Raw genomic sequence first — 25,740 nt, 5'->3', positions numbered from 1 at the left:
CTTATTATAGATGTTGCTGATACTATTAATATTGGAAATAAATACTATAAAAGGGTCAGAAGCGGCTGTACATCAATGTTATGATAGCAGCTGTCTGTTATTGACACAAAAAACATACATTTCAAAAATCTGGTGTGGTACACTCACACAACTTTCCTTGCTCATTGATCTATAAGCCTCATTCTTAAACGAGGATAATCTAGGGGAATAACATTATGCCGATTGGCGGCTAAATAATTTTATTAAAACTACGATTATACTATTGTTATTGTTTTTAGAGTACATTTTCCTTTGTTTGAATAATATATGAAATTTGAGGATTTTTTAAAAGTTGTCAAAACAGCTGTTCTACAAATAAAATATCGAGGTGTGTTCTTCTAAATAAACTGATCTACTCACCTACCTCAAGCACCAGAAGGAGGTTACAAAGTAAATTTCTCAAGGATGGAGTGGACCCCCTGTTAGTTTCTCAGGGAGGAGACTCATTCTAGTTGATAGAGCTGATATATAAATACTTTACAGGGTATGAATTTGAAAAAAATCGGTCAAGTCATTTTTGAGAAAATTGTGAAAAACATTGTTTTTTTGTGATTATCCGCCATTTTTCTCAAGAATATTACGAAGCTCCTGCAATTTTCCCAGAAATGAGACTCATGTCAGTTGATAGGGCTCATGAATAGCTATAAATTTGCAATATAGCAATATAGCAATATAGCAATGTAGCAATATAGCAATATAAATTTGAAGAAAATCGTTAGAGCCGTTTTCGAGAAAACCGTGAAAAACATGGTTTTTTAGTCATTATCCACCATTTTTTCCGCCATTTTGAATTGAATTTTATTGAATTTCTTATTGTCGGATCCTCATGGTATAACGGACCTTAAGTTTAAAATTTCAAGTCAATCGGTTAATTAGGAATGGATTTATCGTGTTCACAGACACACACACCACACACACACACACACACACACACACACACACACACACACACACACCCAAAAATCTTTTGCTTTTGGACTCAGGGGACCTTGAAACGTATAGAAAACATTAAATTAGGGTACCTTAAATTTTTTTGAAAAGCAATACTTTCCTAGGGCAACGAAAGTAATACCTATGGTAATAGGGCAAGGAAAGTAAAAAATGTATGGGAATGTATACTCATTACTATCCACTGGCAATAACGAATCGGCAACCAACGAGTTTGCCATAACTCATGATTGAACTCGGTGCTTTAGTGACAATATGATTTATTCAAGACTTGCTTTTGTTTGTAGTGATTGATTTCTCCTTTTCATGATTAATAAGATATATCAGAGAATACTGTAGCTCTAAACTTCAACAACTCGGAAGATGATGGTATGTCGGTTCTCAATGATTTGATAGTATGATTGATCACATCGTCTCAAAAACAAGTCGTAGTTCTTCAAAGAAGCAGGTCTTCTCAAAACGTTGTAGACGAACTGGAATCGTTGAAGCTCTTTTCATGTCTGCAAGGAATCACAAACGATTGCTCGACTAGACGCAACTTTATGCCTTTGTCAAGATCAGGAGAGCGTCAAAGGAATATATTCAACAGTTTGAGCTCACAACTATCAGCGAATTTGCAAACACATGCATCTCGTCGCATTGACATTGCCACTCAACAATAGCAGCAGGGTCTGTCAGTCTGCCACGAATAAATCTTTCTCCCAAAATTATTACCATTTTATCTATCCTTTCTCCGCATGGATTCCGGTTTTATTCCATTCCTCAAACCACCCCCCCCACCCAATCTATCCTTTCCACACTCTCAATCGGGAGTGAGTGATAGAATGCAGGGAAGAGGAAAGAGTGGATAGTTGAGAAACTTATTATTCTCGGTTTACAACAGATGAAAAAGGTTCAGATAAAATATTGGATTTTAATATTCTTTACAAACTTTATATGATAACACGGAATCGGATAAAACGGAGATAGAACTATAAATTATAATGTCTGCAGTTGAAACAATCATAATATTATCATTTCGAAGTGCAGTATTGCAAGAGACGTTTGACATTCTTCCCTGTGGGTTTGACTCGGTTTGAACTCAATGATTATTTTATTTTATCGTTGAATATATTACTATATCAATAATAATACTTGAAGAGCGTTATTATTATGATCAATTCCGAGATTTTAAAAAACCAACAGAGATCGAGTCTCAAACGATCAAAAAAGCGGTTCGATATTGATTAGGAACATGTTTTTCTGTAACTCATAAAGGTGTAAAATTACTGCAGATTAGAATTTGGAGACGAGAAGCTCACATTTTCTCTCTCTTATTTCGAAAGTGAGATGTTAATCATAACGCTTCACAAACATTGAAGCTAATTACCATTCCTCAACCGATTCCAATCACCGTTTTTCAACATGTTATTAAAAGACCGGTATGATGACTTTATTACGCAAAAGATGATTACTGCATATTTTGTGCGAGATTAAACAGAACACTGTTGATAATATTCATGGCCAAAAATGATGATCATTTCAACTGATTGAATTGATTTCGAGTTCCAATGATTTGATTCACAATTGATCGATTATTATTATTATTTGATTATTAATTATTCATAATTTTGTAAAAATTATTAAAACTCGACAATTATTATATTATTTTTCTGTTCACTTATATTCTGTTTATCAGGTACTTGGAATATTGATAAAATTCAACATCCATTAACAGAATTGTTTCATTTGTACAGCTGTTATTACATTAAAAAATGTATCTCTTATTTTTAGAACTCGTGGCTGGAGCTCAAAGCTTCTTTTTCCAGTCACGCCAAAAACTATTGTATTTTAATGATTCTTTTATTTGTAAAAATATTTCTTGTATTTGGCAATAAATTCATCGTTCATCATTCATTCATTATATGGCATTGCTTTGAAAATTATCTGATACAGAACACTTGAACCACAACGAAAACTGAAGCCAAGAGTTCTTTAATTTCCATATCCTATCCTGTGCCTCCTTGATCCATTGACTTTGACTGAAATAGAGCTCTGAGTGAAGATTTTGTAACCCAGGATATTTCCTTCTACGAGGTATAAGGATATAACTACAACAGAAACTCTAACGTTTGCTCAATGTTTTTTTAACATGAGTTTTCATAATCTGTGACTGGAATAAATTGCTTTTTAATCTCGTGAAAAAAAATTAAACGGCTGACCAACCATGTTGCACTTTACTTACTCTGTTGAAGGGCAGTAAGAAACATTTTGAACAGGATGTAAAAAGGTGATGGATGGTTGGAGGACTAAGTGACAGGCCACCTGCTTACTCAAACTCATTCTTCATGTCGCGGAGAACCCACAACATCACATCTCTGAGTGAATTTAATTTGCACAGTCAAGCTTCAGTGAGCTCAATTGAAATGGATGTTCATAGTTCTATAACAACGGGGATGTAAAGTTCAGACTCTGTGTCTATACTCGTGGTAATTGAATGAGTACTATAAGACATGTAGGTTAAGCTATTGATTCAAACTGTAGCCGAGTTGATTACCATCAATTGAAAGCAATAAGGAAACCACATCCTCGTCTTCTTCGAAAATCCTTACCTTCTCTTTCAATGTCATTCTCCTCTTCTCATAAAGTTATTCCTCTCCTTTAGAATATCTCTCCTCCTACCAGTTCTCCTCCTCCTCCTACTCTTCCAACTTCTCCTATTACTGTCCCAACCATTTCTACTCCTTCTCCATTTTTAACATCTACAACTTATCTTCCTCCTTCTTCTTCTTCTTCTCGTCCTCCTCCTTTATCTACGACCCTATCTTTCCCCTCTGGCTTGTCCTCTTCCCCTTTTTCTGCTAATACTACTAATTCTCCTCCATCCCCTCTTGAGCACCCATCCACTTGATGTACCGACTCAACTCGCATAATCAAGAAACGGATCATCTTGGAGTATCAACTGAATTTTTGTGAATTCAATTCCCTAATCTACTCTGTGTAACTATCGTTTTCAAATTTCATGTCCCCTTAACCTACTTTGAGATTGTTGTTGTTTGAGATTGATCGTTTGTAGATTTTTGCTTCATTTCTAATGAGATTACGGGTACCATGAAAATGTATTGAGCAGGTGGGAGAGATTAATAGAACTGGTGATATTCTGAAGTTTGAGTTAAATAAGCTCAAAAGTTAGATTCCGGGTAATAGTTTACAGTTTATACTTAATAGTTTCCGGTTTAGTTTACATGAACTCAAAAGTCAGATTCCGAGTAGCATGAGAATGTATTTAGCAGGTGAAAAAAATGAAGGGAACGGCTTCATAGTCTTAAGTTTGAGTTACATAAACTCAAAAGTTTTATGTTTACAATATTGAACTTATGTAACAAAACCTATAGGCTGTAAAGCAATTTCCTTCATTTTTTCCGCCTGTCTAATACATTCTCATAGTACCCGGAATATCATTTGAAAATAAAGCGAAATTACACAAGAAGATGAGCTCTTCTTGCTATACTCTACAACAGGAAATAGAACCAAGCAGTGAGTCAATGAGGACAAGATTGATGAGTTATTCTCTTCCTTTCTCACTCATTCCTTCACAATAGATTTGGGATCCCAGAAGTACTTTTTGAAGCCAATACAATCAATGCTGTCAGAAGTAAAGTATCATTTGTCATCGAATTCTATACAAATATTCTTGGGAAGAGGAGGGGGCTATCGATTATTACTCACATTGCTATAGCCTAGTAATAAATGGCAAAGTAACTCATATCTCACATTATTGAGTTAAAATCAATCATGCATAAGTGTATTATAGTTATGGATAAAAAGTTATGGATATTCGTTTATCGACAATACTAATATGGGATGATATTAGACTATTATATGGGATTCAATACATGAATAGTATTTAGTATTATGGTAATGTTAGTGTGCCGAGAAGAAAGATTCTCTATTCGACAAGACTCTTCTCTGAAATATATCATTAGTTGCTCTCGAATAATCCATAAAAGAATCAAAAAGAAAAAGTGATATATTGTTTATTACATTCTTTGAATATAGATGGATGGACGTCTATCTAGGTATTTCATCGAGGTGTACTACTTCTAGATGAATGGTAATATATCTTTATCGTTTGTCTGTATCGTCTTAATTGAAAGTAAGTGGTGATAGTAAGATCACACGCATATAAGTAGAGAAGTCTCCAGAGACGAGAAAAATTCCCATTGCTGTATGGCTCAGAATAATTTTGTTTACACGAGGGAACTAACTAACAAATAATAATCGTTAATATCAGACTTATAATTTGTGAATTCTTTATAAATAAAGATTGATATTGGTGATTATTCTAGTAAAATTTTACCTAATTGATAAACTACGTAAATTTCAGCCCGTACAGTTTACTCAGTATCGAGCACTTATTGTAGGGCTTCAACAGTTGCCAATTTTCAGAATACACAATTCAGGATATAATAACCAGCAGCAGTTTTATGTGATTAGATAGTTTGAGCAGGCTATAAGCAAGGCTGGGTCCGAGCGAGCCTGGACTTTGGTTGAGAACCCTTTCTGCTCTACACTGGCCCCTGGCCACATGCCATCAAATGCAAATTCCAACTCAACCTCATGCCGCTCGAGTGTTCTAAAACTCTTCTCTGCCCTCGAATCCTCATCATGCAAATATTATTATCCAGAACAAGTCATTCTAGCAAAATAAATCATTTTTAACAAGGTGAAACTGAAAACTTCCCTCCACACAGGCCCTGAATGTTTTTTGGAGAAGGATGATGTTGACCTCTTCCAGTGGACGAGAGAAATTCAAAACATGGAGGAAGAGAGTGGATTCTCTCGCTTTTAAGCGAAAAGTGTTTCCAAATTAGGATTAAAATCTGGGTTGCACAAAACGAGATTTTGGTTCGAGATTACTACAATGCTGAGACAACATTAAAGGTTAGGATTTGGAGCATTTGAATATGGTGATAAAAACGACATTTCGAGATCCCTCAGTGGGCTACCTTGCTTCTAAGTTGAGAATGTCTGAGACCCTGCTCGGGGTCTCAAGGCTCATTGGTGCACAAGAGTGAGATCCCATAAGGGATCTCATGGCCTATTGGTACAGCTGGGACAACTCACGTTACGTTATGATGATTGGAAAAGTCGGCTCTTCATAGGGGGCTTCATATGACTTCATATGAAATGGGAAGGTGCATGTTTCTCAATTTGTATTATCGACTAGCCGTCAGGCTCGCTTCGCTCGCCATATCCGTCTAGCCAGGGGGCTCCGCCCCCTGGACCCCCGGCTGGATCGTCCAAGAATAAGATCAGCAGGCTCGCTTCGCTCGCCTGCATTTTTATCATATGTTAGGACAATCCAGTCGGGGGTCCAGACTAAACGGATATGGCGAGCGAAGCGAGCCTGACTGCTAGTAATATAATATTCCCAGGATTGAAGTAGCAGTGCCCAATCAATATTTTTCCGCGATAAATGCATTTAAATCTTCAATTTGGTGCCAACCTAACAAAGACAACTCAACTTAATGCCAACCTGACAAAATTATTAATTTAGTTGCCAGTTAACAACTGTTTCAAAGAGGTACTCTATCTAGATTATAGTTCTATAGTAACATATGATATGGAAATTTCAATTATAATTGAGAGATTGGGAGAAGAAGAATATACATGCTAAAAGACGAACTTTAAACCCTTAAAAACAACCCTTAGAGTTAAAATATTGCCAAAAGATTTCTTAGTGCGCCTCTAAAGGGCCAACTGAACATACCTACCAAATTTGAACGTTTTTGGTCCGGTAGATTTTTAGTTATGCGAGTGAGTGAGTGAGTGAGTGAGTCAGTCAGTCAGTGAGTGAGTGCCATTTCGCTTTTATATATATAGAATAGAAGAATAGATAGCTTATCAGTGCAACCACGGAGCCAATGGCTTCCCAAACAGCTTGCAACACTACAAAAGAGAAGGAAAAAATCATGAATGCAAGAAAGAAGGCGATTTGTACAAATGTAACAAAAGTGAAATATTGAAGACGAATAGTGCAAAAGTAACAAATAACGTAAAATATCAACGTACATCTTAAAAAGAAGGGGAATAGTGGGAAATTAACAGAATAGCTATAATAAGAATACAATTATGATACTAGTTGGGGAGTAAGTGTAAAAATGAGTGGGTGAGTATGATCAGGGATGGCAAAGAGAGGGTAGAATTTTGTCAGTTACCTTGACATTTTTGAGCTGCGGCCTGGGCTTCTCGCCTAGGGCGTCAGCCAGGGCGGCCTCCACGTCCACATCGTGGTGGGGGACGTCGCCGCCGCCAGGACCCCCCCACCTGCCCCCTGTCCCCCTCATGGCCACCCCCTCTCCACCACCAGCCGCCGCCACACTTTCCTCCTCCTCATCCTCACTTTCTGAAAAAGAAACACCAAAAACATGAATTAGTTCAAAAGGGATAATGCGTCAATTGTGTATATCCTCAAATAATCTCATATATGTATAAGCCAATTCCTTTTTTTATAATATATGAAACATGAATTGATCCATGACATATACTAAAGATATGTATCTATGTATATGTTTCCGTATATGTATATATTGGATATATATACTACATATATGTAGTATCTATGTATATGTATATGATACATATCCAATGATATGTATTATGACCCATAGAATTATTATAACAATATTGTTTTCTATGTGCCTTGTGTGTTGCGGATACATTGAATTGGAAATAACTGGTTGGTAATTTTTGCAATTAAACTACTGATATATTATAAAACTAAATATTACTGAATTCAAACCACTGTGGTTCTATGTACACTAGCATAACGTGTTGTCCTGTCCATCCAATTCCATTCATTATACAGGAGATGAATAAGAAAACCCTGAATCCAATATCTCATGGATCAAGACAGTATTCTTCCTGATCGATACAATGAACCATTTCTTGAGAGGTTGTTATTGTATTGGAATAATATTATTCTTTTAGTAGTCTATGTGGACATTTTCCATAACACCAAAATCACATACCACTCATATTGGATGGAGTTAATCGATTCATATTCTCTACATTCAAAATACTATAATAGTGAGTTCCACCTTACAATGACAATGGAGAAAGATAGGAGAACAGCGTTGCCGATTCTCTGCCTTGTCACTGCCTTCTATAGATGATGTCTGATGCCGGTATATTTTATGTAATATTTACTGTTAATTCTTGTTTGAAATAATCAATTATATCCAAAGAGTTAAGGAAATATATTTTTTAATGATTAAAGGATAGACTTCCATAATTGAGATTCAATATTTTGTTAATTAATCATCATACACATCATAAAACATGATCTGGCAACGTTGCAGAGCTAGAAATGATAGCGCCATCTGCTTTGTTGAATGATCGACAAAGATAACAACACCATTGTCAATAGACTATTGCCATTATAACGTGGACCTCACCATAGAGATCCATTTGAAAAACGTCTACTTTGAAGACACTATTACTGAAGTAATTAACTTAATGCAAGTTCAATACAAATACAAATAATCAGGTGTGTCCACCCCGCCTCGCCCAACCCCAACCCCCAAATTATCCCAAGCTCCAGTACTACTCCCTCTAAAAAGTCATCCTCGCAAAAAGAACGTTGTCAGACTTCAATATTAACCTTTTTCTCGAGAATTCAAGAATTTTCGTCTCTGTAGGTACCCCTAAAATGATTGTATTTCATTGATAAGTCCTCCCAGAAGAGTGACCTCCCTTGTTCAATCTATTTCAAAGACACATTCAAACAGTATTCAATTTTCAACTCAATCATTTCGGAACCCAATAAAACCAAGTCCAAATCAAATTAAATTTGCCAGCACTCAGTTAATCGATTTTGAATAACAAATCTGCAAGTGATTTGCGACGATTATTCTAATGATTGAAGCGGTTGACGACGGTTGCAAGCTTTTTCAATTCTGCATATTCGAAAAAACTCGCCACTAAATCACCGCAGCCACACCAAGGGTGGATTCGAGCTGCAGATGAACAAAAGAGCGATTATGAAGAGATTCGACCCCAATTCACCGGGTCGGTCGGTCGGCAACTGATTTTTACGCTTCTCATTTCTGTTTTCCTCTTCTACTCATTTTCCCTCGTCCTATCTACCGAAAATCCGTTGTCAGGGTAAGGGGGGAGGTTGTGAAGGTGGTTGCTACAAACAGATGACGGCTCTCTCTTCCCTTCTCACACTCTCTCTCCCCTCACTCATTCGATCTCTCTCATTTGCCAACAGATTAAAACCCTATCAAACATCTGACCCTCATTTGTTTCACAATTTCACACGCGTTTCTGACAGATTGGCATGCCCTGTTCGCTCTTCAATCAATCCAAGATTTGTAAAGAGTTAATTACTCCACGGTCCGAGTCTGCGCAGTAAGCGGTCTATTTGCATTGCGTCGATAATCTCACACCGGTCGCAAAATAATAATCGTCGAAAATAATTGAATCTGACTATCTCAATAAATTGAAAAAGTGAATTTGTCGTTCCCAATTATATGAATAATGAGTTTCACAAGTTTATCGGCGAATTTATTATCCCCAGTAGACTAGAATTACTGTATAATTGAGTGTATGCTTTTCGCATATTGTAATAAAGTACTTCATGGCCACATAATTTAGCTCATCGCTTTATGATTATCAGAATAATTTATAGTCATATCTATTATAGCCAGAACCGATATTCTGATTCCGGATCAGTTTTGGCTGAACTGTCTAGACTGAACTTACTGTTCATCATATTGTTTTATTGTCCGTTAAACATCAGAAACACTCAAAATGTTCATTGAATGTTTTGAATTTGTTTGCCCCTTGAGAATTTCTTCATATTGGACATTCCACTTACAGCGCAATATTAACCATACTAACTACAACCAGAGAATAGATTGGCATTGGCTATTCTATGCTACAACATCGTCATGAAACAAGATATTCGGAACCTTAGAACATTTGAAAAATATTTAGTGTATTTTAATTTATTTGTACCTTGAAGTATGTTATATTCTATAACAATAATAACAATGATAATAAATTATTGTTATTATTATTTTTCTTTCAGTAGTTTGTTGGGGCACTGATCTTATTATAGGCCTATTATCACACCATTATTTTTGTTACTAATGCTCACTATTTGTCAGCTTTTAACTAACCTTGAAATATAACATCAACAAACAACAACAGTAGCAAAGGCGAATCAGTGGTGTTACCTCATGAATAAATTATATCAATTGCAAGTTGAATCCAATTTCAGTTACAAGCCAATTCACGTGAGTTGGGTTATGCATGAGGAGGAAAACTTTGTTAAAGCTCCCATTCTGCTCCAAGACGATTTGAACACATTTGTAAAGTAGCGAACGCCGAAAGGGTCAAAATCATGTATAATAAAAGGCTTTCTCCTGTTCTCACAACCCCTAATCTTCTCACTGTTAGCCGTTTAGTGGGCAAATCCCTGTTCTGGTCTGCTAGCTTCACACCAGAATGCGATGCGATGCGATACTTGTGTATTACACAAATCCCAATCCCCCTCACACCTCATCACCTCATTCTTATCCTACTTATTCTTTTGTTGTTTATCGAGCAGGTGCTGCAACAGCCACTTGGCTCTGCTGACAGTTTGGATTTACAGCGTCGTTACCTTCGAATGGTCGGTCTATATAGTCTCCAGAATGTTGCAAGGAGTCAGACTGAGGTGATAAATTTCGAATTTGAAATTGAAAAACGAAATTGCAGTTCGTAATAAAATGCTATAATATTTAGCAGGAGGTATTTAAGTTCAGAATGAAAGAAATGTCCTCGTCATTCCAAAATTGATGAGGCTTTGTAGAGGCTGTGGACCAGACTACCAATAAATTGCTATTGAGGATGTAAATTGTACATACAATCAATATTATCACAATTTGATTCATATTCTACTGACTGTATGAAAGTACCACAGACAAGTATCCATTTATTCACAATTGATTATCACATTTACTGATATCGATTGAATTTCATGAAGGTTTAAAAGATTAAACAAAAAATATTATCATACCTGTGATCTGATGAACCCTGTGTACTGGACTCAAAACATGCAATAGAAATGGTTGTAGAGGATAACATAGGATCTATCATTAGATGTTTCTGATTCGACTAATTTTTTAGGTTTTATGATATGAAGACTCAAATTTTCTGATCATAATATGCAAGCTCGATTATGATTATATGGTGAAGTTGATTGCATGTGAAAGGAAAGGTTTACAAAAGCTACTGGAAAAAGGAACGAAAAAGATTGGATACAATTGCATTCCTACTGACATATACATGAAATTGTGTGAGAGTTGTTGCCTCCTTTCAGATGAATAATCGTTCAGTAGAATCATTTGATATTTACATGGGAATTTCTTCCGAAATAACCAACTTGATCGAGAGCTAATAGCATACAAGTTGTATCCCTAGACACTTCTGGTCGACCAGAGTGAAACTCAATATCACTTCCAAACTTTTGTCGAAACAATCATTCTTGATCTATCAACAGTTGGAGCTACTTAATTCTCTAGAGACTCATGCCTATTATCATCACTATTCAAACCAACGGGCTGACCCACATCTTGTTATTTATCACAGAGAACCAAATTGTTATTCTGATGGAAATAATGTGAAATTTCACAATCATCAATATCAGTTTGATTCAATAGAAGCTTTCGTTTCATAATATTTTTCACCACAAATAATAATCAAGAGGATACCAATATTGTATATGAGATGTTGAAGAGAACTAAAAACATAACCTTTTTACACTATATTAAATTTCAAAATTCATAAGGGAAACATATTATTTGAATTGATCCTGTCGATTCTCTTTTGATCTTTCTCTTTTTTGAGCCAATCATTGATTAGATTATGTTATTCATTCGTTTTTCTTATCTTGTATCTAAGGAGCGCAAATCAAGGTACCTGGGTCACATAATGAGAGGACATAAATATGGAATATTGCACTTCATTATGCAAGGCAAAATAACAGGTAGGAGGTCAGTGGGGCGAAGAATGATATCTTGGTTGCGCAATTTAAGGTATTGTTTCAAGTGCACCTCAAATGGACTTTTGAAGTAGGCATGGTGAAAATTGCCATCATTATAGACAACCTCCGCCATGGAGACGGCACATGAAGAAGAAGATATTATGTCTCTCTTATTTCTCCTTTCTGAGAAAACTAGAACTCTGAAACTATAATTTGGATGCACTTCTCTTGACGATATCTTTTTGAATATCACCCAGGTAATTAAAACTATTGTTTATCTTGTCTGTGTCCAATGTTGAGCAATCATCAGTAATGAACGTTCAAAGAAAAATTAAGAGGCTGCAAATCACAACTGTTTGAGAACTACACTAAACTACTACTGTTTAGAAGAAAATAATATTAGTTATAAATAGTTATCCTATGACACTTCCAAATCATAGAAATTGAGATGAGATAAACTGTGAAGGGTTGCACGGCTTTAACCAGATCAACCACCAAAAATATGTGGAGGCATATTTGGAATGAGTGAACTTCAGTGTTTCTCAAACCACCGCCATACATAATTAAGTTGAAGTGAAAAGTTTCAGTCAGATGTAACTTAATTCACCTACTACTTAGTGCGTTGTTTCTGAACAGAGACTCGTTCTGTCGAAATTTATCACGCTCTCCTGATGAAATCATACGAATGGGAAACAGAAGAGTTATATAGGCAGGTTTGTCAAGAAAGTTTGTGCACATGAAAGATGATTAAACTTGTGAGAGAGTGGAAAGCTGTAGTGTATTCCTGTGATCGGAAAGAAACCCTTTTTGTTGAAACATACCTTGCCTTCCCTTACCAGCATCTATATCGGTTCAGATATACATGTGTATATCTATGTTTTCATAGAGAAAACATAGGAACTCAATAGGTTTCTCTATTCTCAATCTAATGATTATATTCTCCAATACACTCATATCGGAGTAATTCATATTTATTCTGTTTAACCATCACTTGTTTTCTCAGATTTCACACTTGTGTGAGTAAATGTGATTAAATTCACTATGAAGTTTCCTTGCTTTTAGTTTTCTCTGTTCCTTTTTCATTCATTTAATCTATGTATCAATTTAGTTGTTTTATTGGAATTGTAATCAATCTTATAGTTTCATTGAAAAATTTTGTATATTAAGTGGTTGAAGGGGGCTTTTATTGCCTCAACTTCGCCCACATCACTTTTTGTAATGTTATAAAGTGAAAATGAAAGACATTCATCTATCTATCTATCTATTCCATTCGACTGCAGTCCCATACTGTTACTGTGATTTCTATAAAATATCACTATGGTCAAATATGAAATATTTCTTAATCAATCAAAAGAAGTAATTCAATTTGGTGAAACAATTAAATCATAGGATTCCATCACACATTTATTTTGTAGACATCATTGTAATTGAAAAAACCCGCACAATCTACAGGATGAATTCATTCATAGTATTTTATTCAATTCATACTATACTCTTCTCAGAACGTTCACAATCAACTGGGAAATCTGTTGATGAATGAATAGATTTTTATATTCCATATTGTTCTCTTGAATGCATAGGTAGTGTTATGTTAATTAAACTGATAGTGATGTTGCTCTCAATCATATACGATGGCAATAATAATCATCAGCATTCCCGTCGGAATTTTCCATTTTCGACAACTCTACCTCTAGAATTACTCACCGAGATACTCGGAACTTTCCTAATTCCGCTAAAAGGAATCGTTTTCAAAGATGTGAAAATGTTCATAACAGTAATTAGAACGAGAGACATTTCTCTTTCCTCTTGGGTTTCTTCTAGCTCTCATTTCTCTCAAACCTGGATTCGCCTAAAAACCTCCTCTTCTTCATCATCCTCTTCTTACCCCCTTCTACTTGGTCGCCATCCACCCTACCTTTCGGACTGACACCGTTCCCATTGAGCAAAGCAGCAGCAGCTCTGTTTTGGAAGTGCTGGTCACATTATTGCAAACACCGCTTTCTTCCCGTTTTCTTCTTGCTTCGACAAATTAAATCCTTTCAGCAAAGTTCACGCAAACTCCTTTTGCTTCTTCATGGATGGAGCAGCGAGCAGCCTGGCCGACTCAACCTCCACTCCTTCTCTACTGCAAAAACCTCATGGCAAAGATTTCGAGCGGAATCTCTTTAATTAGCTCTTTGTGTAGGAAATCTACTGAGAGAAAAAAAGTTTTGAAAATCTTGTGAATTCTGTAGATATCAGTTGAAGAGAAAATTAAAAACGGATCTAGAATGAGAGTATTCTCTTTCTTATTCAAATACGAGCGTATAATCATTTTAATACTTGCAGCATATTACTTTTATCCTCAAGATTTTATTTGATATTTCTTACAGAGGGATTTAATGGTAATAAATATATGCATGATAACTGACTGGAAATCGTGTCTCAATACATTTTTGGTAGCTCTTGATGAATTTATTGAAAATACTATCTTCAAATAAAGGTACATGAGTTATTAGAATTATTTCCGCATTCCAAACTCGAATATAATCCTATTATATTGAGCGAGCAATTTCTGTATATATTTTTTTCGCCACACTTGGATGTAATGAGCTGGTTTACGTGCGTCATATGGAGGCCAAAAGTGATTGTTTTCCGACCAGGCCGGTAAAACTTTACGGCCCTAGGGCTGTAAAATGACCTTGAATAACAGCTGATCGTGTCCGATCTCACAAAAATCATAGAGAGATAATCTCATAACGACTGTAATAATCTATATAATTATGTATCGTGAATCGCGGTATTATGTCTATAATATATTTTATAAATTACTGTTTCATAATTTAATATTTGTTATTGTGTTTTTGATATCAAACAATAGAATACGATGATATTTCCATAGCCTCAACAATATACTTAATGTTGGTTGCATTGTCCATTGTCAGAAAGGTACGTATCGCAAGTATTTAAAAGTGAAGAATCGAATTTGAAATCAAAGTACAATAATTGAACCAATATTTTAAAGTGAGGTAGAGTAATAATTGTTTCTTTTTATTGTCGAATTCCACTTCTTAATGCAATACAATCAACAATAATACGGTAAAGGCGTAATACATCAAACCTCAAAGCTCAGTGAATAACAGACATGATCTAGGTTCGAATCTCGGTCAATGACATTTTTTTTGTCGATGAATTTCGACTTTTATTAGCTATTTTTTATATTAGTTACCGTAATTTAAATTTCAATAAATATTTTTGATATATTTTGAGACAAAACTGTGAAATATGCAATTATATTTAATTTTTCACATTATTTCAAAATAGTAATAAAAATTCTATTCATCCATCTATCCATGAGATATTGCACCGGGCGCAAAGCGCGAGCTATAAAAATTCAAACAATTATTCGAAATATTAATAGTATAAAAATATGGTCACTATTGTAAATTATTAATTAGTAATATTGAAATTAATTGACAGTAAAAGTTGTCATAACCAAGATTCAAACTATCAAAATAGGCTGTTTGAATTTTATTTATTTTTCAATTTCTTATATATTGGGAAGTTTTTTTATGGTGTGGCGAAAAATAGCGTTCGCAACATGGGCAAAAATGTTTTTCCGGCTCTCGAACGCTTCAAGTTCTCGACTTCGTCTCGAACTTGAAAACCGCGATCTTGAGCCGGAAAACGTACATTTTCGACCCTAGGTGCGAAATATACTATTATATTTATCTGGTTATTTAAGTCCAACGGATCTCGGAAACGGCTTTAACGATTTTCACTAAATTTGGAACATAGTAGGTTTATGGTATAAAAATTCAGATGGAATTAAATAGAGAATGCATTTATTCAAATGCTAATTGATATATAATTATTATTCAACGAAAATCCTAAATAAATGCTGCAAATCACCCCGAAGACCTCTGCTACTGCAGACATTGACAACAGGGTTAGCAGCTAGATGGAAATTCCATGAGAACTACTATCCAAAAATTAGTTGCCAGCCCGGGAATCGAACCCGGTACATCCCAATTGCTAGTCAGGAATGCTTGTTGTCAGGTTGGCCGCTATGGCTTCGTATAAAATGAGCGCTGCTATCCAGAGATTGTCAGTTTGGGGGTAAGCATTCCTGACTAGCAATTGAGAGGTACCGGGTTCGATTCCCGGGCTGGCAACTAATTATTGGATAGTAGTTCTCATCGAATTTCCATCTAGCTGTTAACCCTGTTGTCAATGTCTGCAGTAGCAGAGGTCTTCAGGGTGATTTGCAGCATTCATTCAGGATTTTCGTTAAATAATAATTGTATAAAAATTCTATTGCCTTAGGAGTCATTCCTGGGAAAATTCGCTGAAGGACATGAAAAGGATAATAATCATTCATCCTTGGAAAAACAGATGATAATTGCGTCGTCTGTCGATAACAGAAGATGCCTGCGTGCCTGAGTGGGAGAGAGACAGAACTATGTTCAGCTGTTCAACTATTTGCAATGAATCAGCTTATTTCACGAGAAATATTAATCCAGAAATTTTAATCGACTTGATCAAAATAATCTGATTTGTTGACATGACATGGTATATCATTCTAAATTAGAGTATATCATAATTTTCAAAGTTAACCATTATTTTACAGTTTTAAGTGATTAGTGAGTGTTATTTTGTTATTCAATTTGGTTTGTAAACAATCTAAATTAGAACTTTTCTGTTTTCAAATGTTTGGACTAAAAATTGGACCTGAATACAAGTGTATGGAACATAACCTACTTTTTGAATCATTTATAGTGTATGAATCAAAATTCGGGGAAGAAAGAGTTTTGGGCTGTGCCTGTTAGTCCTTCTACAATCATTTTAAAGAATTGTTTTCTGTTTATCAATAAATAAATAACGAACAAAGCTCGGTACTCCGATATTGAGCAATAATGAGCTTCAAATATAATAGAACTCACACAAACTGTACATGAATAGCATAGCTCAACTCTAATCGTCCACATGTGAGAGAACATGAATTTGGAAGTTTGTAACGCGACGATGACAAACAGTCCTCCATTATAACTATCAATCGCAAACTTCTCTGCCGAAATAATATCATTAGTTTGCCGAGTGCAATGGAGCGGAATATCATTCCTCGGCAACCCCGCCCACACAAAGGCCTCCTACCTTGTCACCTATCCATTGTCTGTGCCGTACAATGCTTACCAGTAATCCTCACTCAGTTTACTAACAATTACAGTCACAAAGGATTTCATCGTCAAAAGCTTCATTTCCATAATTCAAATTCAATTTAAGCATCGTAGATGCATTCCACATATTGCAGCATTGAGGATCGCATGGTCTCCAAGATTCTTCCTTTTTCATCAAATGTTATTATAATCACACGTGAATGAGAAAATATACTGTGTATAAGAAAATTTCACTGCATTCATAAGAAAAGAATGGAATTTCAATACTCCCCCAAATATTTGGGACACATTTTAATTTGTACCCCACAAAAAATGTATTACAAGCTTTTTTGTTCAGCTCGTCAAGGTAAGTGTAATGCCATAGCTAAATTTTAACCAAATTCAAATGGCGACCCAGGAAAGGGAGTTTTCATCGAAATTTTTTTTTGTGTGTGTTTGTGTGTGTGTTTGTGTCTGTGTGGGTGAGAGATCTTTGGCAGTGTTCCAAAGGCTAGCTTCACACTGTTGATTTTTACGTCGGCCGATATTTGTAACATGAGCGCAAGTTTCAATATGCAGTCGAAAGTGTAACTGATATATTCATGGATAATAATGAAGACAATAGGTTAATTGCCGTAAATATTCCACCCCTAGTATGTTTTTGTTCCTCTTCATTAGAAGAAAATTGAGCTAGGTGATAAATCAACTACATCAAAAACTCAACTGCTTGATCAAGAATCATTTCATACGTCATCAGTGGATTTTCTATTGATTTCAACTATTCGTATTATAGAAAGAGTAATATCAGGATTCATTCAAGTTTGTCTTCAATATTCACGTTGATTCATCAATGGAAAGCGTAAACCAATTTAAAATCGAAGAATTTTTTTATTGAGAATTCTATAGAGAGAAATTGAGAATAATTGTGTTAAGTATGAATAAGGATGGAGTGAAATTTCATAAAGTTGGAGTTTCATTGGATTGTATGTTTATAGGGATGTAGGGATATATTCCATGGTTACTTGGACCTGAAAAACCGAAAGTTTTTTGAAAAATACTACAAGAGGAGGTGTTTTTTGCCATGATAATTAAATTTCGCCTGGATTAAAGAATTCGCATCAAGTATATATTTGTATGTGTGAAACCACTGAAAAAGGGGCATAATTATTTGTATTTTTACTGTGTTTTATTATTTTATTATTTGTGTTTTACTTTGTTTTCTCGGTGGTAGAACATTCGTATACAGTATATACTAATCTTGCATTCGCACTACCTCACAATAGCTCCTCCACTACACCTCAACTCTTCATGCCAGACTCCATAAGGAATCGAACCCAGCACTCGTGTTTCATAATCAGTATCACAAGACAACATGGCTATTTGCAGCCTCAGCGATCGTCGCAGCATGGAGGCCTCGTGTGTGACAGTGACAAAGCAGCTACAACCGAGCGATCGATGTCATTAATCCCATTGACAATTGTTACCCTACTTGAGGGAGATGACCACCAATATTATGATCATGATTATGACAGGGAGGTTGTAAGGGTGAGGGAAGTGGTGGAAGGTTGTGAGAAGGGGTGTCGTGAAGGGAGGGGTGGTAAAGGGTAGGGGGAAGGACGTGATGGGAGAAAGGGGAAAGATGAGGAGTGATGAAGGGGAGGTGTTACATGATGACGCAACTGGTGTGAAGATGACCAGCTAAGGGAATAATGACAAGGCCTATTGAAAGGGCGGGAGGAACGTGGGTGTGGGAGGACTATCTATCTGTACTAGTGTGTATTGACGTGGCCATCAATTATGCTCACTTGTGTTGTTTCATCAATGGTTCTAGGTCCTCGGCGACTGCAACACAAGGCGATGAATTGGGCGCGTTTCCACAGCATCAACCACAAATTATAGCTGGATGGAAAACGGCCAGCTACCTTTCAAAACTTATCACTACACTAGGTTCGGTCTCTCATGAATTCGGCAGATACACTGATATAATGTGAATTTCATTATTGATTTGATGTATAAAATTTCCCTAAAGAATGACGGAAGTTGGAAGCAGATCAAAATTTTCAAGTGACGTTCGCGCCATCTCAGTTTGAACGGAGATTGATCAGCTGTCGGTTTAAACCAGATTTGGAAAAGATCATAATAAATGCGACAAAAGGTCGATTGAATAGGATCTAGCAATAGCTAATACTAGGATTCACGTAAGCTATATAATCTTATAGCCTGACATATCTAGTAAATCGATTGTAAACCTATCATTCAACCTAGATTAGCGTTAAACGGGTTAGGTGCATATGAGCCTATAGTAGAAAAAACGGGAGTAATCTCGAAGTTGAACACGGTTATCATAAATGTATAATTGCTACATAATGTAATAAATATTAATCTTTTTTTCCAATTTGATAGTATTCATTTATACAATAAGTGCATTATCAAAATGATAGGGAGAGGAAAAATAAGGAAGCCTTGTGCTATTCCTCTTCCAAATTCAGATAACACAAAATTCAAAATTGGTTAAGTCTTGTAGTTCTTCAATTCACAAAATTTTCAGTTGCTCAGTAAGGTTACTGGGTTTTTTTTCTTATAGGTTTTATGAAATTTAAGACCTTCTAATATTTGACTTGTTTCATGGATCGAGAAATATATCTATCTATCTGTTTTCAGACATTGTACGGTTATATGATATTGAAGTGGAGAATAAACCATTCCCATATCAAGTCAATCGCATAAAATGATAAAGCGCGTGAATATCCTTTAGGAAAATGGATTATTTAAGCTCATTCAGCGAGGACAATGGTTCAACTTTATAGCAAAAATGTTACACTAGACTACATAACAATCTGCAATAAATAATCAAAGATTTCAAGAATTGGAAAAAGCATCACAATCACATTTTCTGTTGAATTCAACAATAATACAACAAGATTCAATCACTAAATAATAAAACAAGATTTTAATTACTGATGTGCCGAATTTTTTTTTCAAAATTATAACTTCTCCAAGATAATTTTCATTAGAGTGCTGGATTAACGTTGTGATTCTCACGGTATCGGAGTAGTTTCATGATGTACTTCAGCACATTACGTAATTAAATTCTAATATTTCCTCTATTGTTTTCCAACGTTTTCCTTGAGTACTTAGAATTGTTGTAGACGCAAAATCATCATGAAAAAATCAGTTGAACATCCATTCTATTGCTGAGTCTCCTACTTCGATTGAGGAAATTTCGCTGTATTCTGTCCTTGTTAGTTGTATTCCTTTCTCGTTCTATTGAGGGAAATTATTGTCGTCACCACCACATCCTTTGTAATTTGGTATTTTCTAATGTATTATTGCTCAGCCTGATACCTAATTTTTTGAGCCTTATTCGGTAAACTTGGAGAGCTGAGCGAGAGAACACTTTTAGATTCTGTAGAGTACAGACTTGTTTTCTGAGCTTAATTATTTATTGGCCTGATTGAATCATGTCTTTTCCAGACAGTTTTTCGTTCTCTCCTGGAGACTAAAGTTATTTATTATTATTGGGAATCATGTATTCCATCAGTTTTGTAATCACTTATTAATGACATACTTTACTTAACTTCATTCAGAGCGGTTGACTGCTGCAATTTATTAATCTTAGGCTAGATGGATTAGTAACAGTCGAAAACCTATTTAAGGGTGAGTAATGAATATCTTATAGTATTGTTGTATTGTCTGTATCTTGATAATTTTACTTGTATGTATCAGGTAACAACCCCTGATTTAATGATTTTACGTTTTCTTTTATTGTTTAATGGATTAATCAATTATTTTATGATCTAATTTCACTCAATTTTTTAGTCTTACATCTGAGATGTATGACAATATCCTAATGTACAAGAAAGTGATACTAAATGGAGTATTTTCCTACTCTTTACTTTATTGGTACAGTCATTTATATCTCTGGAATTTTGTAATTGTGAGTGAAGTTTGAAATACTCACTGGTTGTACATCAACTGCAACTCTGTAACTTCTATCTTATATTGTATCATGACAATTTTATCATCATGATTGATTGTATATTGTTCATCAATCTTCTAACTAGTAATTTCTTTTCATAATCCCATTCATTATAGATTTCAAAGCCTACAATTGAAACCTATAATAGTTCTTTCGTTTGTCATTTTATTTTCAATGTAAATTGTATGTATATATTGTATTCATTAGATGATTTCTTGAAAAATCATTCATTGAATACAATATTAAGTATTTTGCTTATTCTAGCATCACTAAGTAGTTGTGACTTGTTTCGCAGTTTTTTTTGTGTGTGTGTGTATTCTTGAATACTCATTTGAGGATCGAGCTGTAAATATGCCTTGCTGTCGTGGGCTGACGGATTCGCCGACCGAGATGGCCGGTGATATCGGACATCTGACCTTGCCGTGCGTGGCTGAAAGACGATCTTCGATCTGACGCCACTAGCCCGATGCCTGGAGGCCATCACCCTTCACCCTCATCCATCACCCTTTGGACACCGGACTCGAGGACGACAGATCTTAGATAAATACTTGATACCCCCCACTACAATATCAGATGTGCCCCCGTAAATTTGGTCTCTTGAAGACATGAGTATTTGGTCTCTTAACGACATGTTGTGTTGGTCTCTTAAAGAGAGATTGATTATTATTTGATTATTCATGTAAAGATATATTTTGTAATATTTTCTATATTATTTTCATTATTATAAGAGCACTCAGTCAACCGCAGGCTGACTATTCTACTGAACGTGATAGTAATTCTGATTTTAGATTCTATCCTGTTAAAATACTATAGCACCTTTGTAGACTGACATTTATAGTTTGATTCACATTGTAAATACAGAGCTTTCGTATTGGAAATATCATATCATACTCCATCATAGTCATATCTAACTTCTATATGGGAGATTGTGGAAAAAACAAAGAGCACTTTTGTTCAAATATTAGGCTATGTTATGTCAGGAATTCGTTTCTGACTCACATGATTTATCAAAGCAAACATTTTTTGTTTGTGATTGTTAACAGACTTCATCCGCTAATCAATCAAGATTTTTTTTCTGTCTGAGTTTCATCTCCATCATAGCCTCCAGTTGGCCTTGACAATGTCATTCCTGACCGAGTTATTAAGAGTCCAGTCCGAATTGGTAACATTTTTGAGTAAGCAAACATTCAGTTGTACTTGACAATGGTGCATTCGACCCTGGCTGATTGATCAAAAATTCACTTCGACTGAATAAAATTCTCATGTGTTGTGCATATCACAAGATCCGAGCTTACATGGTGCGGAGCTCAAATAAACAGAGTCACAAAGAGAATTGATTTCAACAGCGCTCCCAGATCCTCAATCTAGTGGAACACACGCTTGTAACGGCTTCGGATAAGCCTTTACTACCTTTCTGCACAACAGAGCAGCCGATGTACAAGCCGATAAGTCCAACCAAAGCACAAATTGATGACACGACTTTGCTGCTGATAAAAGTGTAATAAATTAAGCAGGGCTTCTAGTGAACTTGGATACTACACAAGTGTGCTTCATTGCTCACAAAAAGCTTTATGGCACTAAAAGTTGTGTTGCAAAAGGTCGACAGGATTGATTCTACCCCATGGCCGATATTTCAGCTTCGATACAAGAAAATATACTCGCAACATTTATCACCTTTGATCTTGCTCCCTCGTCTCATCGATCTTTTGATCCGGTTTTCCAGTTGTTTTAGCTCTCTTCTTTGAACAGTCAGGTGGAAATTCAATAGCGCGATAGGAATTCATCAGCAGTTGAGCTCACAACAGACAACTTCTCAACTCATTGGTAACTTCTTAAAGATCTTTTGAAATGAGTTCATTCAAAGTAGTTTGAAAGTATGTATTGAAAAAGTAACTATTCAGTAGTGACAATCAATTTATAATGAAGATCGAGAAATCCAATATCATACTACTGCATACTATGTAGATCGAGATCAGTCATGTACCTTATTTATAATAATTATCCACAAGTTACCTACACTTGATAGCACAGGTTCTTCTTACATTTTGTGCACAGTTTATTTTGTTCACAGATAAACAATGAAAATTAAACATTCACAAATGAGAATGAAATTGCTTTCGAGTGAGATAGATCACGATGAATGCAAGAAAATTCCAAAAGGTAGTAAGAATACAATACATATTCACAATATTATGCTCGTATCACATCTAGAAAATTGAGTTGGAAATGATTCTCATTCGGATAGCAACAACATTCCCCATTGAGTGACTCTGAGAAAGGAATACAAACGAAATGAATGCTCAATACAAGCAATCGATCGATCTCTGAGAACTGCAGACTGCTCTCTATTACACAATTCACCCACTTTCAGAAATGTTGAAACAAAGATTCACATTGAAATGCAGAGGAGCTTACACCTTTAACCTGAATTATTAAGTAGTTAACAGTGGTAGTTGGAAGTGTTCAAGCCTAGGCTAAGTACTAAAGTACTGTACATACAAGCAATGAGCGGAAGGAGGCATGCCGATGGAAAGTCATTATGCTGATGTGCTCAATTCTACTGGATGATGATGATGATCATGATCATGATGATGATGCTCTTGATGTTAATGATGCTCCTACTTCTGAGAACGGCTCAATGTGTGATTTGCATTTTAAGTGAAAATTGAAGTCGCCCCTCTCCTCCACATCCTCCTAACACCGGACAACATCTGAGAGCCCCATGGAACATTCCTCAACTAGTCCTATAGCTGGAGAACTCGTTCATCAGCCACCAATTACACGCGCTCTGCATTCTTCAGGGCTAGTGCTCATGATTTAGAGCTGGTTATAGTGATTGTTTCGGAGAAATTCTGTTTTCCATAAAATTCGGGCCAGTATTGCTGTTTGTTGATAACGAATATACGATTGATGTATTTGAATCATGTGGCTGTTAAGATAGGAAGGTTTAAGAAAAATTACTAAATATCTATTTTCAGTTTTCTTCTTGACGTATCTTCTCGAATAGATTGTCACAAGAAGGAATCAATCGTCAATAGCAAGCCTTTTGCAAACTCGACTGATCAACAGTTAGATAGTAATAATGAGGTTATGTATCAAGAAGTGCTGGAATACGATGAATAATCATGATATTTTTGTAGGTTGATAGTTCTCATTATAGTATTCCCATGTTGGGAACTCCCAACAATCAGGCCCGATTTATGAGGACTTATATGAGTGGAATACTCGTTATCTTGTTGGATTTACAAGTGAAATGTATTTAATAGTATTATATATATTACATACTGTGTGCGTGCGGTGCCTAAGTGGAAAGTGCTCTTGCATCAGTACTAGAGAACTAATCTGTATTGATGAGTTTGAGTTTTTATGTATTGATGAGTTATTTGTTTGAATGCATCTTGATGACATATTATTTAATACAAAGAGTATTATAATTAATGCTTTGCTAGTCGTAGCACTTAAATGTCAGCATAAGCACCATGCGCAAACTATGTGTAATAATAATGATGGGCATGCGAATACAATACCATAGAGTAGTTACTATCAATGCTATCCAATCAGCTCATATAAATCATTAACTCATTCGTAAGAAATTAACCATCCTTTGTTCTTCATACTTTTACGACGCCGTAATAGCGATAGAATGAGGCGAATCTGTTCTATCATTTATAATGGGATTGGCTTCCAATACTCCAGAAAGTGTAGAAGAGCATTCACTTTCTCTAAGTGGCTCGGACATTAATGAGATATAAACGGAGGAAAGAAGAGGCGGATGAAGAATACTGAGCGATAAGTTATATAGCTGAATGGGAGAAGAACAGAGGAAGATTAACGAGGGATTAGAAAAGGACTTGAGCAATCAGGAAGAGTGTGTGTGTATGCTTTTGCTGCGAGACGGTGGAAGGGGGATTTGAATGGCCAACTCGTACACAAACTGGCCTAATGCGGCCTGCAGTGCTGGCGCTTTTTTATCGCGGTCTCTCCTGGAATACATACCGCCCATTAAACAGCATAATGCAGGTTCCAAATTGGCTTTTAATTTCTCATATCACTGGAGCCTGTGCGCAGGCCTGCTCCATTGCTACAAGTCCAGTCAAAGCTCCATTATGACCTCCAAACATCCAATGAAACCAACTGTACTGCCCTGGTGGAGTGGAGTGTTATACGCATTCCATCATACATTAAGCACAGGTTTGTGTGTTCATCATGATGGAGAGACAATTTGAAGGCAATTGCAATTATTATGGATTGAAGCACCACAAACTTGATACGAGTAGGGTCGTTTGTTTATCATGTTACACTGTACTGTGTGAAACATTTCTGCAAAACTTGCACATGAAACATTTCAATTCTAGTTAAAAATTATTTAATTATATAGTACAAGACAAAAATGATGAAGACAATGACAAGAATGATTTTCACAAATCCAAGTATTTTGTAGAAACATAAGTCTAGAGAGTTTTCAAAAGCTTTTCTCGAAAAATCAATGATCAATGGTCGATTTGGAACTCAACGCTGAAATACGCTGGAGCATTGATTTGAATAACAAGCATTATGAGTACCTGATACTTCCAACGTGAATCTAGTCATGATGGAAAATTCCAATGATCATTTGAGTAGAA

The 25,740-nt window shown here is 35.7% G+C and overlaps 1 protein-coding gene across 11 annotated transcripts in view; it reads right to left on the bottom strand.

Annotated features, from left to right (window-relative positions):
* LOC111061806 (transient receptor potential-gamma protein) overlaps positions 1 to 25,740 on the bottom strand; it is a 228,530-nt gene that overhangs the window by 120,261 nt on the left and 82,529 nt on the right. For 6 of the 11 annotated variants that reach the window (XM_039423184.1, XM_039423186.1, XM_039423187.1 and 3 more), the window contains exon 1: positions 7,188 to 7,341. In XM_039423184.1, coding sequence (XP_039279118.1) covers positions 7,188 to 7,316 — 129 coding nt within the window. In that variant the 5' untranslated portion in view covers positions 7,317 to 7,341. Of the gene's footprint in view, positions 1 to 7,187; positions 7,376 to 25,740 lie in introns of those variants that run through there. The other 5 variants (XM_039423190.1, XM_039423193.1, XM_039423191.1 and 2 more) reach the window with 1 other exon arrangement.

Source organism: Nilaparvata lugens, chromosome 3 (genome assembly GCF_014356525.2).
Source record: "Nilaparvata lugens isolate BPH chromosome 3, ASM1435652v1, whole genome shotgun sequence".
NCBI classification, from domain to species: Eukaryota; Metazoa; Arthropoda; class Insecta; order Hemiptera; family Delphacidae; genus Nilaparvata; species Nilaparvata lugens.
The sequence above is the reverse complement of the archived record's forward strand: the minus strand, read 5'-3'. Positions and strand labels throughout refer to the sequence as shown.